This window comes from Sycon ciliatum, chromosome 9 (assembly GCF_964019385.1).
Source record: "Sycon ciliatum chromosome 9, ocSycCili1.1, whole genome shotgun sequence".
Classification (NCBI taxonomy): domain Eukaryota; kingdom Metazoa; phylum Porifera; class Calcarea; order Leucosolenida; family Sycettidae; genus Sycon; species Sycon ciliatum.
Window position 1 is genome coordinate 21,365,432 of NC_088651.1, and position 17,213 is coordinate 21,382,644.

At 44.2% G+C, this 17,213-nt stretch overlaps 1 protein-coding gene across 1 annotated transcript; it reads right to left on the reverse strand.

Moving 5' to 3' along the window:
- Positions 1-1,114: 1,114 nt before the first annotated feature.
- LOC135824857 (uncharacterized) lies at positions 1,115-13,117 on the reverse strand. The gene is made up of 2 exons (XM_065337580.1): positions 12,915-13,117; positions 1,115-3,146 (listed from the first exon to the last, which is right to left on the reverse strand). Exons 1-2 carry the CDS (start codon positions 13,080-13,082, stop codon positions 2,109-2,111), a joined length of 1,206 nt encoding a protein of 401 aa, XP_065193652.1. The 5' UTR covers positions 13,083-13,117; the 3' UTR covers positions 1,115-2,108.
- Positions 13,118-17,213: the final 4,096 nt, after the last annotated feature.

Genomic DNA, 17,213 nt, shown 5'->3' on the forward strand with positions numbered 1-17,213 from the left:
TTTTCTCTGTATCATTTTTATGTTATAATTTCCGCGGATTCCAGTTTTTCTCCCTTCATTATAATTTAAGCGCAGTTTAGCGCGTATTGGCTTATGATTTCTTTTTCTTCTGTTTGTATTTAGCGCTTGACCGGTTATTATTTTCCTTCTCTTTATTTTGCGCTACATATTATTATTTTTCTGGTAATAATCGCATAGTTCTAGCAAAGTTTGTATGCTGTTCGACTCTCGAAAAAAAAAACTATAGTACACCGCCAAAAAAAATACGACACTGTCTTCTGCATAGCTTCGGGAATTAAGGCTGCATTTACACGAAAACGCTGGGGGCGAAAACGCAACGAAATCCTTTCGGATCCATGGTTCATTTACACGGTACGCGGAGCAAAACGTAAAAGTTGTACACCAACCCGGAAGAAAACCAAAACGCTGGCCAAGGTGGAAGAATTTGAAAACGGAAATGTTCTGCCGGATAAATTTGGGTGTGTAAACAGTCGAAACGGTGTGCTGGCCCCGTTTTCCGTCATGTTTGTTTCGTTTTCGGCCGTTTACACGGATCCGACAATCCAAAAAAAATGTTTTTACAATTTTCGTCATGTGACGTGTGTTGTCGTGTACCTGTTTTCAGCCATTACTTGAGTGTGATTGGTGCTTCCACGGCAACACTTGGCACATGACGAACTTTGGCGGATCCTTTGCTCTCGTGTAGACGCTTGAAAACGATACAAACGGAGACCACCTCGGATCGGCTTTGATCGTGTAAACGTACGAAAACGAAAAAAGAAATGCGGGACTGAAAGCGGAAAACTGGCCGTGCGTTGTCGTGTAAACGCAGCCTAAAGCTGTGTGGACCCTGGCTAGCTCCAGACGTTACTGAAGTAACGTCTTCTGCATAGCTACGGGAATTAAAGCTGTGTGGACCCTGGCTAGCGCCAGACGTTACTTCTGCATAGCTACGGGAATAATAATAACGTTAATATTTGAACATAGTAAAGCCCTGGTCGACGAGAGTGGGGATGGTGGTATTGCGGCATCGTTAGATACCATGACATGTAGCACTTACAATCAAATAATTATTTTATTGCAAACAAGACATGAAAAGAAGGGGCTAGTCCATCGATATTCATGTTAAAAACATTCCAAGCCGTATTTTACTGGTGAAATACTCTTGTCGCCATGGCTGGATGTTCAGTCCATCGTAAGATACTTGTAGCACTTATCAATCATTTTATTGGAAACTAGCACCCAGCTGGTCTCCGCCGTTAGATAATAGAGAGAAACAGGAAACAAACACAACAATTAGAGTACAGTACGTTTTTACTTTGAAAAACTGTGAGAAAAGGAAATATCAAGTACAATCCAATTGGCAATACATGTACGCCAAATAAACCAAAAATGATCAGGATTAACTCATGGCAAGAATATCTGATTGCAATGCTTTATAGGCTATAGACGAGTAGTGTATGTGCATTGTAGGTCCAACAACAGTAGAACCACAACCATCACAACTACAACAGAACGCAGCAAGATGCCACCGCACCACATCACAAAATGAAGAAGAAGGAGCTGTACAGGTCAGAAAGATGCACAAACCCAAGGTTTAACACGAGCTAGTGTGGGGGAGAAACTATCATAGCATCAGACTATTCATAGGGAATGGACTGCACAGAGCCAGTTTGTGCTGCGAAGATGGCGATAAACTTTCGTTTTGAATGATTGCATTCCCTTGCTGTGGAGAGGCTGGGACAGGAGAGCGGCAGGGAGGGAGTTCCAATCGCTGATGCTGCAGTGTGTAAAGGAGCGCTTCAGTGCCAGCGGGGCAGATGCAGGCAGCTGGTGTTGGAGCTGGTGGTCATGGCCACTGACAGCACCGTGCTCACGGCAGGTTCTAGGGTTAGTACTAGTAGAGGTGATGTGGTGATGTGGTGCGGTGGCACCACAGAGAGCAGCTGGGGAGGACCAGGCAAGTAGTGCAGCTTGTACAGGCAGGCAAGCAAGGCAACAGTAAGACGGATGACCAGGCTGGGTAGGTCTGCCCCATGGCCGATAGCATCATATCGGAATTGCGCGGCGCTGAACATTGTTCAGACACTGGAGGTGACTCTGCTCAGCTACCATAGAAAGTAGAGGTCCATACTCGATGACTGGTCGGACGAACACTCAACAATCTTCCTGCCAAACAGCTCCATGGCGTTCAGCAATTCCTCTTTTGTCAGTTCCTTTTCACACTGTGACCTTGGTAATGTGGTAAGTAGGTAACTTCCCAGGTCACAGTAGATAACCTTCTGGCTGGGGCGACTAGACTGTGGCAGGCTGTGCCAGAGCTCTTCGTACTCCCTGACAGCCACAAAGTAATCCTCAAACTGCGATACATGTAGGATTCCTCTGATGAGGAGCTTGAGCAATGAGTGACGCTCTGCTAGCCGCACCGTGAAGTCGATCCAATTCTGAGTCGCCAACACGTCATCGCTGAGAAGGTCACTCTTATCATTCTCGATTAATATATTGTCGTATGGGTTATAGATCCACCGAGTAGTAATGTGCTTGGGAAGTGTTGGTACCAGAGTTTCACATTTTAGTGATGAGAGCAATGTTGGATCCCTCCTTGCAACGCTTTCAAAGCATTTTGCAAGCTCGACTAGCTTGCAAGTGCGGTTCGCGTAGGGCAAGTATGACTCAGTCTCCGAAATATCCTCTTCCAATTTTTTCAGGATACATGTTTGGTACTCTTCATGGGAGCCACAAATCTCCAACAACAAACTCGTCACGTCTGCTAATCTGTACATCATCTCTTCTCCTGCTGTACACTTTTCCTCAATCAATGAAGTTGAAAGGTTGGGTAGGAAGGAAGAAGTGATATTTGATGGTAGCCAAAGTTCTTTGGTCAAACGCTTCGATAGCGGAGGACTGTACCGGATAATTGTATGGGATTTAGGCGGCATCAACGCTAGGCTGGACAACTGCACAATCGTTCGGAGTCGTTGGTTGAACACCTGGAAATGATAATGAAGATCAGGGCACTCGAAAACGCAGAAGTGGGGAGCCAAATGTATGCTTTCACGTATGCTGGATACTCTGGTGGCGATGCAGAGGTGCTTCGCAACTGTGATGTATGACAGTTTCAAATTTGGACTAATCTGATAGCGATTCTGCATGCATGGGGCAAAAAAAATTCAACATAAATCAATAAATAATCTACGTGGAGATAAAAGTTTAATAATAGCAATGAAAAGTATGAATGCCGCAGACATCACCACGCAACATGACAATTTGTTCAAGGTTTGGTTTTGTGTGTTTCCAAAATCGATTTTCACGTTGCGATCATCAGTGGATACGATCATCAGTGGATACTGTGTCGTGCCCGTTATGTCCAGCAGTTGAAGGTCCTTGAAGCTGTTTGTATTCGTACGCATAAGCCCGATTTGTGTAAGCAAAAAGAACATGTTTTAGCACTTAGGTTATTTTCGTGAGTTTGCACCCCGTGTTCATGAGTTGTTTCTGCACTGTTCATGCCCGTTTGTCACACTTACTCTTTATTTTAGTTCTCACTTTTTGTAATACTTACCACAAGTTACCCGTCATGTGTCACACTTCTTTGGATTTTTAACCTTTGTTTTTCCCTTGATCTCTTTAGTTGCGTATTTCCACTGATGATCGCAACGTGAAAATCGATTTTGGAAACACACAAAACCAAACCTTGAACAAATTGTCATGTTGCGTGGTGATGTCTGCGGCATTCATACTTTTCATTGCTAACATAAATCAATAATTATTATTATGAACAGACACATTATTTGATTATCACATGTATAAGTGGCAGTTTATAGGATTACATGGTTTGAACTGGTATTGTACTGGATAGACGTCACACATTTCACGCAATGATGGTCACGTTGCGTTTGCAAATCAGTAGTGTCATTAGGCAGTACACTGTACTGTGGTTTTGTAGTACATCAGTACTCTATTTCCAGCTTGACCATTCAGGATTGGTTCGATTTGTTATCTGCCTCCCTGACATTTGTGTCCTCTTATCTGTACTCACCACATTGCCAACAAACTTCTGACAAATATTCTTCAATTTTAGAGACTTCCCGTGATATTCATCATGATGCCTGTGGTGAATCCTGGCAATGAGCAAATTTTGGTTTTACCAGTAAAATCCTTGGGACGAGATGGATACTGAACCATAGAAAATAGTGTACTGGTATCTGTTGAATGACCAACTCTTAGTTTACTTAAACAATCGACGAGGAAACAATAGTCGTAAAATGGCAATAATAATAATAATAATAATAATCTTCACTAGTTTGAGGGAAAGAGACAAACGGGAAAAGTCTGAAGAAAACATTGACTGTCACCATCAGGACTCGAACCAGGAACCAGGAACCAGGAACCAGGAACCCTCGCTTGTAGCGAGGGTAATAATAATAATAATTCCTACTACCTCCGACAAGCGAAACTTGGCGCATTTTTTCGATTTTTTTGTGTTGGTACCACAACTTCACAAGGCTGTGAGGTTTGTTCTACGACCTACTTGTAGCTCCATGCAACCGGGTGGTGGAAGCCAAGCGACGAGCTGGTGAGTCAGAGTGGCACATGACTCGGACTTAGTCAGAGGCAGGCCAGTCTCTCTTGTACCAGCACAACAGTGCGCGGGTCATTCTGCGAAGGAGAATCGTCGTGCTTTCGCGTTTCAATGCAAAACCAAGGAGTTCTCTCTCTCTCTCTCCACTTGATCAGTTAGCCAGCACAGAGTCCATATGCCCATGCCAAACAATCCTGGCATCTTTCAATAGCCTCCAGAGCGATGAGTCTCTGTTGGCTAAAGGAAATCGCCAGGAATTGCTGCAGGCAATTATTTTGGACTGTTGGCGAGAATACCCGGCAAAAAGAGTTGGAGTCCAGGCACGGGTGGAGGCGTTGCACAGTTCTTACCACGTCAACCTGGATACTGGCGGCGGAGATGACTACCCTCGACATCGTGGCTCAAGCACAGCACACAGGAGGGACATCGAGATTTCCAGGGCGATCACAACAAAGCCACGGTACTTGCTGCAACTGAATCCGCTCTTGTCGCACTTTCGTCTCAAAGCAGGGACAATTCCTCTCCAGAAGAAACTGCGATCTCTGAATCAGAGGAGAGTGATTCAGCCTAACTGACGTCTCTAATGTCCTTGTTGAGCAATACAAAGTTGTATTTTGGTGAGTCAATCATTAGTTTGATTGTAAAGTGTGTGTTATTTCGAGCAATTTGAAGTAAAAAAAACGCGCCAAGTTTCGCTTGTCGGAGGTAGTATTATTAATAATAATATCAAAAAAGTTACGAAGTCTGAAGAAAACGTTGAATGGTCTCTGCTGGGATGATGACTACACCATAGCTCAGTGGTTAGAGCATCGCTGGCTACAAGCGAGGGTCCCTGGTTCGAGTCCTGGTGGTGACAGTCAATTTTTTCTTCAGACCTTTCCCGTTTGTCTCTTTCCCTCAAACCAGTTAATATCAATAATAATAATTGTTCCTGGTGAGAACAACATCAATAAGAAAATGGCTGAAAAGCGCTCGAAATATTATGATTTGAAGCGGGAGATTTTCAGGATTTGGTCCCTCGCCCAGGTTGACGTGATCCCTGTGGTTGTCGGTGCCCTGGGAGGCTTGGTGGGGGAGACTCCTCAATGCCTTCGGACTGTGCAGGGAGGAGACCTGGCTATTGTGCAACAGGAGGCTATCCAAGGTTCGATTAAAATACTAAGAACTATCCTTAACATGTAGATGCACCTCTGCTGCGTTTGCATGTTCAATAGCTAAGAGACTTGAATAACGACTGATAAAGACTGATATTTCCTTTGTTACTCTCTTCATTGGTTGATGTACTTTGCCTGTCGCTGCAAATTCTTTATTATTGTTTGATGTTGGAGTTCGGATTGAGTTTCTTTCCTTTCTTCCTCTTCCTTCAACTATTTCTTGTCCCTTTGGTTTTATTTTTTTTTAATTTTTTTTTCACTTTCTTTTTGCTGTCCCACCCATGGAAATATTTCCCGGTGGCTCTGGCTTATCGCCTTCGAAAGAAGTGAATAAAGGAGACATAATAATAATAATAATAATAATAATAATAATAATAATAATTAAAAAGCTTCCGTGGAGATAAAAATGTAATCAACGCAATAAATAGAGTAAGCTGCGCACTCAGTACAAACACCATAAGCAAAACTGGCAAATCCTCTGATGAGATGGCGACGAAAACGTTTAGGAACAAGCTTCTTTATTTACATGAAAACAAGTTTTGCTTATGGTGTTTGTACTGAGTGCGCAGCTTACTCTATTTATTGCGTTGAATAATAATAATAATAATAATTTTTTTTAAAGAGGTCGGAGGCGGATAATACTTTAAAACGAAGGTAAGTTATGGGTCGCAAATATCCACGCAAACACACATCCAGTCATAATAAGGCACTTGTCATAAGTATCCGAACGTTTTCGGTCCCTTCTCATCAAGGATTATACAGGGAATGGCTCAAGCTGGAAAGACTAAAACTTATATAGCGTAAAGATAATTAGATAACAACACTCGTGACAAGGTGGAAAATTATCAAGTTAACAAATAGATGGCGTTGCCATGGGCTCGCCGCTTGGTCCTGTATTGGCTAATATCTTTGTAGGGTTCTGTGAAGCGTCCATTAGTCCATCATTGTGGCCCTCTATGTACTGTCGTTTTGTAGACGATGTGTACTGTCACGATGAGGATGAGGATGTCTGTGGGACTTTTCTACTAACTCTGAATAGTCTCCACCCGGCGTTGAGATTCACGTCGGAAGCGGAACAAAACGGCAGCTTATCCTTCTTGGATGTACAAATATCACGGAATATTAACACTAAGAGTTTGGACACCACTATCTATAGGAAGCCAACGTTCACCGGCCTCTACATTCCGTGGGGGAGCTATACTCCAACGAAATCGAAGAGACATCTTGTGAAGGCGCTAGTTTATCGTGCACATAGAATATGTTCCCCTCATCTATTGCAGGACGAATTAGACAGACTGACATCAATATTTACGAACAACGGCTATCCAAAGGAATTTCTGGCCAAGCTAATCAACGAAAAACCGGTGACAGACAAGCCTATCCAATTTGGACCTGACCGTTGCCCTGTGGTGCTCCGTTTACCCTGGGTTGGCACCGGTTCTGCGCTCGTGGAGAAGGATGTTCGTGGTATCGTATGTCCATCATATCCGTGCGTCAAGCTGTACGTCATATTTGGGACAGTGCGTGCGTTCGGTGTGAAGAAGGATGTTCTACCTACCCTTAGTAAAAGTAACCTTATCTATTTCTTTCAATGCCGACAATGTGAAGATCGGTATGTAGGTAGAACCCTTCAGCACCTGGGCGCACGCATTCGTCAACATGTGCCGTTAAGTTGTGTTCCGCTTGATGCGCGCGATTGTCGTCCTCGCCGTGGTCGTCCTCCAAAATGTGCTGTCCAGTCCATCGGTGGATCTTCTTCTTCCCGTGAAGATGTGACTGCATGCCCGTCCTCCTCTGCGTGTGTAGGACACGGGCCAGCTGAGAACAGCATAAAAGATGGTGAAAGACCCACACGTAAACCACCGAAACTGACAAAGGATCTGTCGGCGTCGGAAAGGGTGACGAGAAGCCAAGTGAAAATACGGACTGATGAGGACGAACGTACAACGACAACGGAAGTGACAACAACAGTCAATATTCGAAAACGTGGTAGACCGCGAAAACTAACCTCAATATCGGACACCGGACAAGTTGGAGTAAGAAGCTCAATAGAAATCCGCAATGGAGGAGACGTAACGGAAAGGACACCGGGTATCGCGCACCCAACGGTTAGTGTCAAGAAACGTGGAAGGCCGCGGAAACGCGAAGAGACAGATAGTGGTGATGCCACGAAGAGGCGAGATGACGGGACATTGGAGGAGACAACACCCAATGGAGCTAAGAATCGCACTTCGTCAATCAAGCAACATCTGTCAGCCCGTACCAATTGTCGTGAGTTGTACAGTGATAATGTTTTCTCAATATTGTCACGTGGTAGATGTGCGTTACATTTGGCTGTGTTAGAAGCTTTGTATATCCGTAAGTTAGATCCTGAACTTTGCGTACAGAAAGAAAATGTGTTGTCGCTACAATTGTTTGGTGTTACTCCTCGTCGAGGTGGTAACAATGTAACTTAATTTGCTCACTATGTTGTTGTCACTATTATTATTTTCCTTCGAGTTTTGTGTCGTGCTAAACTTGATAATTTTCCACCTTGTCACGAGTGTTGTTATCTAATTATCTTTACGCTATATAAGTTTTAGTCTTTCCAGCTTGAGCCATTCCCTGTATAATCCTTGATGAGAAGGGACCGAAAACGTTCGGATACTTATGACAAGTGCCTTATTATGACTGGATGTGTGTTTGCGTGGATATTTGCGACCCATAACTTACCTTCGTTTTAAAATAATAATAATAATAATAATAATAATAACAATAGTTACAGTTCGCATGTCACTCATGGAAGGATCCATGGGCTTAATGCATCTGTCAACGAAATCCAGGCAGAAGAGCCAACAAAAGGCATTTCATTATTGTTAGAACGTATCGCAATAAGAACAACTACGCAATCGTAAATTGGCAATAAATAAGATATATTGTGCACTCATAACAGCAAAAAATGAAGAAAGTTAACTTTCACAACGTTTTCTTGTGACTGTCATCAGTGGAACGCCGTCACATAAAAAATGTAATAACTAAACCACACACTTCCATACAAAAACAAAACAAATAAACCAAAAAGAATAGAATGGGATACGGAGCTTGGGTTGGCTGTGACTCAGAGTTTCACGCCTGTGGCGATCATCAGACAGCAATGATTACAAAACCTCAATGAATGTTCTTGATATAATGTGGTAAGGTGCTAGTGGAATCAGTGAATCTAAGCGCAAATAAGGTCAAGCGGTGATTCTATGCATGTACTTGCAAGATCAGCGCCAGACATCAGGTGTAATCCTGGTTTATGTAACTGGAGGTGTGAAGTTTGATAGATAGAATTTGTTCTCATGTCTGCACTTGGCCACTTACATACATGTAGCTGATATGGTTTCAGGTAGAAATACAGCAGCCAGCAAGTACAGAAAGCGAAGTTTGCACCTTTGCAATGTGTGAATATAGTTTTATGTGAGAAAGGTAGTGGCAGATGAATAGATACTGTGTGAATGAATGTAATGGTGCGTGTGTATTACTTGAAGAGTGTGAGTGATACAACGTTTTCTTTCTGTTTACATAGCACAGGGTCACGAGTACGAATATACACAGCTTCCAACACCTGCAATTGCCTGAAGAAACGTGGGCAACGAATAACACTAAACCAGGAATCGTCAAACACCTTACGACATTCTGCACTGGACACCAAATGCTTGTACACTGCAGCCTTCCTCTTGTCAATATCAAACTCCTCCTCATCACTACTCTCATCCTCCACCTCCACTCCAATGCCGCCGTCCATTCCATCGCCCTCGTATTCGTCATCATCAGTCTCCATCTCCTCGCGACACCGCTTCCCTCTCCTTGATTCGTTCTGTGCCCTGCTTGTGCTTCCTCCTGTGTCTCCTTGCCTTGTGTTCTCTACTTGTGTCAATCGTGCCTCTGCTAGTCTCTTGCTTCTCCTCGGTTCTGCTCTGTTTTCAAGTTGTTCCCCTTCCGCTATGTATCATTCACACTCTTCAAGTAATACACACGCGCCATTACATTCATTCACACAGTATCCATTCATCTGCCACTACCTTTCTCACATACACCATATTCACACATTGCAAAGGTGCAAACTTCGCTTTCTGTACGGGTGTTTTAGTTATTACATTTTTTATGTGACGGCGTTCCACTGATGACAGTCACAAGAAAACGTTGTGGAACTTAACTTTCTTCATTTTTTGCTGTTGTTATGAGTGCACAATTTATCTTATTTATTGCCATCTTACTTTACTATTATATCTTTCTTGTCTACCCAGAAACTTGTCAAGTTTTGATGTGATTTTATCCATATAAAGTAGCTGGAAGCGGAACGATCTAAGCAGATGTAGCAATGAGCAGATATGATGTACTGTGCATCCTGGACAAGTGCTGTACCTCAGGGTCTGTGCACTACGTGTAGTATCTGTCGAATAGCTGACTCCAAAATCCCCATGACAAAGCTCACCATACCACGGTATTGGTGGTCATCACTCAGCAGAGTCGAGCCGAGCGAGCTTTTAATCCCTTGTTGTAAGGCCGAATTACATCACTGTAGGATTACTTCCCGGCCCCGTGTCTTACCCCTAAGATGGCATGAATACTGTGCTGCATTCCCGGCCGAAATAAAAAATAAAAAATAACAGTACGAGGTGATTCGCTATTATTTAACACGAAAGTAGAAAAGCCTTCTGTAGGGTTCGGGGTGCGAATCTTTCCATTTCTTTCTCGGAGGATGTAGTACTAATGTCCGTAGATTGCCTTGGTGGGTTTGTCATTCACATTCTCCATCGTGTTGGGAGAAATAAGGCTATTTTCCACATTATGTTTTGTGGTTATTTCTTCACATCATATCAAGAGTCCATAAACAAGAGTATGCAACTGTGCCCTCTTTTCTATGGGCCAGATGCGCGGCGCGCTGCCTTCAGGAATGCTTCATTTTATCATTCAGTTGCAATGCGCGCACTGCGGGAAATCAAACACCGCACTTTCCCTCTGGTTGGAAATGAACTTTCGTGCGGAACTGGAGTTCATGCCTCAAAATTTAGAGATGGCGTAGGTACTGGAACAGGGGCGTACGCCGCTCGCCTCCAGGAGTGGTTCCCATGCCAACTGATGCACCAACATTCCACACAATTGAAGTGCTGTTTTTCGTATCCCACAGAATTCTGCATATTCTCCTCAGACTGGGTGAAATTAACATCCACAAGCTGGTGGACGATGATGTCATTGCTACGCATTTATGATTTTAAAGGACAGAATTTTTCCCGTTTTATGGATGTTTTGTTCAACATGACGATTGCATGCGGTCTTGAAAGCTGCCTAAGTTTCGAATCATCTGGAGCAAACATCACACAGGGCAAGCAGAAGCCACCATTGCATGCCTGTCAAAAGACTACCCAGGGTAACTCCTCTAACAAGGATAGTTGAAAGTGGCGCTGGTTGCCATCCGTCTGGACACGCACAGGAAACGAAATCCTTCGCCTTCAGTGGCGCACAATGATTGTCGATGACGGAAAGCTTTTCCGTGTCCAGCAAATTTCGGGGACTGGATTCCGCTGTGGACGTCGACTTTCAGAATATCCCGTCCAACACACTCCCATGTCATTGAAGTTAGTTTTGGATGATCCAGCAGCTTCCAACAACGGTCGCTCTACAGCTTCGCCGACGATTTCTTCCTCAACGCTGCTCGTTGGATGCAGACTTCGCTTGCAAGTCAGGTGCGTCTGCATTCTCATCTATCGCTTGACCTTCGCCACTAGCACTGGCTACACGCTTTGTCTGCAGCTCAAAATAGCTCTGAATAGAGCGCTGGCCCTCTGGATGTCGACGCTTCATTTTTTCTTTTCCACAAAGCGAAAGCATTGTCAAAACACGACCAACTAATTACTTTGTCAAAACAAACTCCAAAGGAAAATTTGACTCTGAGATCGAGGAATCCGGCGATGTAACTACACTGTAGTAGAGACGTTGTTGAACCCAGTTCAGTAGATCTACGCTGTGTCCCAGCACTACTTTCGCACCTGGGCTAGTCACCGTCCTCGATCGGACCGTCAGGCGGATGCCAGGCATGCACTTGCACTGTGAGCGCTGGGCCTGGATCAACAAATTCTCTGTACCCACATGGATTTTTTTTACTGGTTCCCGGGCATCCCGGGAACCGCCCTATGTACGCCCCTGCTGGAACGAATCAAGCAAAAACGATCGGGCTTGTCTGAGAAATTGTACATGTAGGTTTGAGTACATGCTTCAGAGCGTGATGGAGGCAAATTACGTAATAAAGACAGCCTGGCGCGCATCCACCCATAACCACAGTTGCAAACTCTTGTTTTTGCACTCTTGATCAAAGTAAATTAGTAATAGGCTTTAGCAGCACAATTTCAATTAATTTTCAAAAGAAAGAGATCCTACATATCCAGGGTGGTCCAGCAAGACTGGATCAAGATCATGTTGATCCAAATACAAGAATTCAAGTTTGCATAGCAACAGGTGTATCAACATGATTGCATATGCAATTGTGGTCAACATCGGTTAGTGAATTCAGTAATTGCCAATGTTTGGCCATTGCCAGGGTCGAAACACCGGCTCCTTCCCAGGTGTCGCTTCTAGTATGAAGCTATCACATGCTTCCTCCTCAGCTAAACTTTCTGTCACTGGAGGTTGAAACCATCGCCTATAGATTTTTTATACTCTATTTTACTGTAAACATCGCGCACATGCAGACAGAAAGCTCTTACAATGTCACTTCCTGGAGAACTATCAGTCTCAATTTTGGAGGCGAATTGGACAGCACATTCGCAATGCCAATAGCAAAGGGAAATTTCACCTGGCTTTTTGCAGGCTCTGGAAATGAGATATTTGGTAAGAAATGACGCAATGTTGAAAAATGACGAATCACCTCGTACCATCAGGCAGCTCACATCCTTATGAAAAAATTTATATATTTACGTGTCACTAATAGGATTCGCAAAGTCTGGAATATAGTCGCAAGTTACCGGACGCCATCAATTTCAAAGAGGTCTGTCAACCGAAAGTCTATCTCTAAAAAAAAAGATTGGAAACAGCTAGTCAAAGAGAAGAAGGAAGGACTGTCTCCAACAGGAACGTCTTTCCGAACTCCTTCGAGCAATTATTATATTATTGAACCCGGGTTTGAAATCGAGTTTCGGAAAAGAAGCATCACTCACCTGGCACAGACGCCTGAATGTGTTTTCATTACGCAGCAGCTCCTGGACGTGTCTCGTAACTCCGCATAGCTGAAAGATGTCAGCAAGTGACAACAGAGGTAGTACTGCTGCTGCCCACACATCAAAGAGAACACTATCCAGTACATTCTGGGCTGACTCTTGCTCCATTGCTTTTTCAGATCTTCAGTTCAGTCGCATGCAGGGAGCGCGTTACATCAGTGACTGATGTCTCTTGCGACAGTTCTTCTTGGCACATCTGCAATCAAAATCTTCAACAGCAAGTTTTCAACGGAAAAAAAATGATTCTCTTCAGCTGCTTTGCAGATGATCAACTGACTTTTGGCAAGCTTGAAAGCACTTACTTGTAGTAGGACCTAGTACGACTCGTACGTATACATGACTGTACTTGTTACAGTGAGCTAACGTAGTAAGCAAGGAAGGTCTAAAATGTGGGTGCCCTTTGCGAATGATTCGATACCAGGCCTGCAGGAGCCCCGGCCAGCGAAAACCAGCACTTGTGTACTTGATATCAATCATCAAAATGTGACGTCAAAGTGTGGGACGCGCAGTGAGCTGGCTTTTGAAGATTCTTTTTCGATCGAGTGGGTGTCTTTGTTGTCAAAGGAGTTTCAAGTGTCTTCAATTTCTCTGGTCAATTGATTTTAGCGCTAGGTGAGAGCTCGGCACACGGAGGTTGAGTTTAGACACAGCGATGGCGACAGGTGTCGCGACAAAGTCTTAGGAGTTTGTTGTCTGCGTGAGACTCCCTGTACGAAGCGGCGCTGAAAGTTAGTTCGCGATCGGAATTATTTCTTTGGTGGCGATCTCGCTGAGTTTGTCCAGCAGTGGCGAGTCTCATATGCATAGCAACGAAGAGCCCTCATAAAATCGACACTGGATACTGGTGGCGACGATAGTCGGTGCTGGAGTAATAGCGACTGCGAGGAGAAGCTGAATGTCGACCCGCTGAGCGATCCGTATTTCTACATCGACAACAATGATGTTGCAGACACTCATGGAGGGCTTCTCACGGCGCAAATCTGAGCGTAGTATTATCAGTACTCTACCTTGCCAGACGACGCCAAGCTGGCTGCTGCCTGTGGTGAGAAAGGGGATTCCTAAAAACTCAAACCGGCTGAACGCTTTGGGGCAACATCTTCACGTGCTACAAAACGCGAGTATTCGCTCATATCAATGAAATACAATTATGCTGAAATCATGGTCTGAGTGAAAGTGTGCAAGGGAGTGGATGTCAGTGGTATTGGTCAGTACATCTATCAGTATGGCAAGCTTTGGGACAATGCTCAAACTGCCGGCGCAGAGGTCCCTGAACACAATTTGGAAGGCCAGCCACCAATCATCGTTTTGCACTCTGGTGTTGTAAAGAAGGTAGTGATGTATACGGAATATCGTCACACTTCTGAACTACTCATGCCTGCAGCACCAAGAGGGCAAGCCTGACTTGCATTCTATTTACTTACATGTACCTGTTCCACATCACAATCATAAACTGTAGGATCAACTTGAATGGAGTCACTAGGCATGGATGCTGCGCCAACTGTACCGAATCTTGACCTGTGTGACTTCAAACTCTATTTTTCATGCTTTCGTTTATCAGATTGTCACCAAACTTGATAGCTTGAATGATTAATAGTGTAGAAACAATTTCGAGGGAAAAATAATTTTTGAAAAAATTACACATGTTCAGGTTTCTGCTGGCTGGGGCTCAGCAACTGAACTGAATATCTGAAAAAGTCTTCTTTCAGATATTCAGTTCAGTTGCATGCATGGAGCGCGTTATATCAGTGACTGATGTCTCTTGCGACAGTTCTTCTTGGCACATCTGCAATCACAATCTTCAACAGCAAGTTTTCAACGAAAAAAAAAATGATTCTCTTCAGCTGCTTTGCAGATGATCAACTGACTTTTGGCAAGCTTGAAAGCACTTACTTGTACCTAGTACGACTCGTACGTATACATGACTGTACTTGTTACAGTGAGCTAACGTAGTAAGCAAGGAAGGTCTAAAATGTGGGTGCCCTTTGCGAATGATTCGATACCTATCTAAGTAGGAGTTGTGTCTCAACGTCATGAACCTTTATCCCCATCTCTAGTGGCTCATACGATACATGTAGCTCAGTCTAAAGTCTAAGTACTCCAACAGAGGCCTAGTTGTACCTAACAGTTGGCTGTCTCTAATGTGTCTTTTCCGTTTTCGGCAATGTCTACTACTACTAGTCTTGTTGATCAGGGGACTGCTACTTAGTAGTGCTTACCGTCAACCGTATACCATGGCATGGTAGACATGACTGTAACGTGTAAGCTCCCAGGCCAGGGCCGGGAAGCACTCATAATATTATTACTTTACTCTTGCCACCAGTAGACCATGTGTGTAGTCTGTACTGTCTGTAGTACCAGTAGTAGTAGTGAGTGTTTGATATCAGAACTTTATGACCTGTCACATGACAATCACCATGGCAGAAGCCATGCCATCACGATGCATTTAGCACGGCACGTACGATAGCGTGTTCTATGCATTCGCTGGTCTTGCCTTCGTTCTCATGATTTGTTCCATAGCCTGCATGCAGCATAGGGCTTGAAAGTGCTATGGTAGTATGGATCCAAGCACATTTCAAGCGGTCTTACTCACAGCAAGGTGATCATGGTGATGTAGCCAGTAAAAATGACTGATTTGGTTAGTGGGGGCGGGGTGACAACTGGTGGCGAAGTAAAAGTCACACCTGTATGCGACATGAGTGGGTTGCTACCCAAATACTGAAGCAAATATTAAAGTCACACCTTAGTGGATCCAAAATAGAATCTGATGTCAACTTTCTACTCCCAGGCCAGGCCGCTTTTGACGTCATCACTTTCAAGCCCTATTCTTACCATCATACCGGTACTGTAGATGTAGTCCATGGTAAAGTCTATCGAGTGTACATGTAGTAGGCGTGTAGTAGATCTACCAAGATCCTACGATACTTGCCCAGCTACTTGTACTTGTACTTGTAGAGTCTTTACGTGTAGTCTTTGTATGTATGGCCGGGTCTGCTGCACGCACGCGAGGTAGAGGAGTGATTAATTTTTGATTGTGTTGATTTTCACCAACACTGATAAACAATACTACTAAAATACACCGAGTCTACATGACTGTACGTATTATATAACCCAATACTAGTTCGAAGTAGTGGTTGCGACTCCGGTGTGGGGAGCAAACCCTTTTCTTACAAATCATCGCCGAAGTCGCAACCACTACTTCGTACTGTTGTGCCCAGCGCGGGCTTGCGACTAGTTGGTTTGGAGGTGACAGCGTTGCGAATGACCGAGGGTCCTCGACGTCTGTCTCACCGTCCAGGAGCGGCACTGACTCGCGCTGCTATCTGGTGTTCACGAGGTGTTTGTCGCGCTGGAAACGGAGCGTCTCTGTAAGTTTGTATCCCTGGTGATGTTTGTGCCTGGAGAGCACTATAATTATAAGTGGTGCTCTTCAGGCACAATCTTCCTCAGCCTACTCAAGCTCAACTGATGAGAGGTGAATTCCCCGAAACACTGTGTATTGAGCAGGGAGTGGTGCTTTCTTGCAGGTTTGCCGAGTCGAAGGTTCGATGGATTTCTCGTGTGCTCTGGATGGCAGTCGTGAGTCAGTCAAGTGTCAAGTAAAGTCGGCGGAATAGCGCGAGCTCCGGTGTCGGGAGCAAACCCCTTTTCTTCCAATACTAGTTCAAAATTAATAATAATAATATTCGCGGGATGCGTCGGCATCGCTTGAATGTTCAGAAACACACAAACTAGCCTTCGCATCCGCAGGCCACCATGCCTGTTAACCTTAGTGGCGAATGCAGACCTCACAAGTGAAAACTAGTATTAGATAAACCTTACTAACAATATGCATGACTGTGCGTGTACATGTAGCCTCCACGCTCCAGCCCAGTGCCTTTGTGTTGCATGCACGTAAGCACGAGATCAAGACAAGAGACTCTAGTACTAGTAGTAGTAGTGTACTCTACTCACATCTCAGTCATCATACCTAGCCTAGCCTATGCTATAGGCTATACCAAGGTGAGTGGGTTTCATACGCGTAGGGCACTCACCACACGTTTGTGACCTTTCTTGCGGGAACTCACTGTCACAAGTACTAATACACCATGTACTGAGGCATGTGTCACTGCTATCAACCTTCCAAAAGTCAGTTGATTCTCTGCAAATCAACTGAAGAGAATCATTTTTTTTTTCTCCATCGTTGAAAAACGTTTTTCCTGCTGCATGCCCGATATGTCAGTTCAGTTGCTCTGCTCCTAG

Bases quoted from the DNA above. Each gene is read 5' to 3' on its own strand.
- LOC135824857 (XM_065337580.1), bottom strand. From the start codon at position 13,082: ATGGAGCAAGAGTCAGCCCAGAATGTACTGGATAGTGTTCTCTTTGAT. The intron at 3,147-12,914 runs GTGAGTGATGCT...CCATGCATGCAG, and splicing joins CATTCAGGCGTCTGTGCCAG to AATCGCTATCAGATTAGTCC.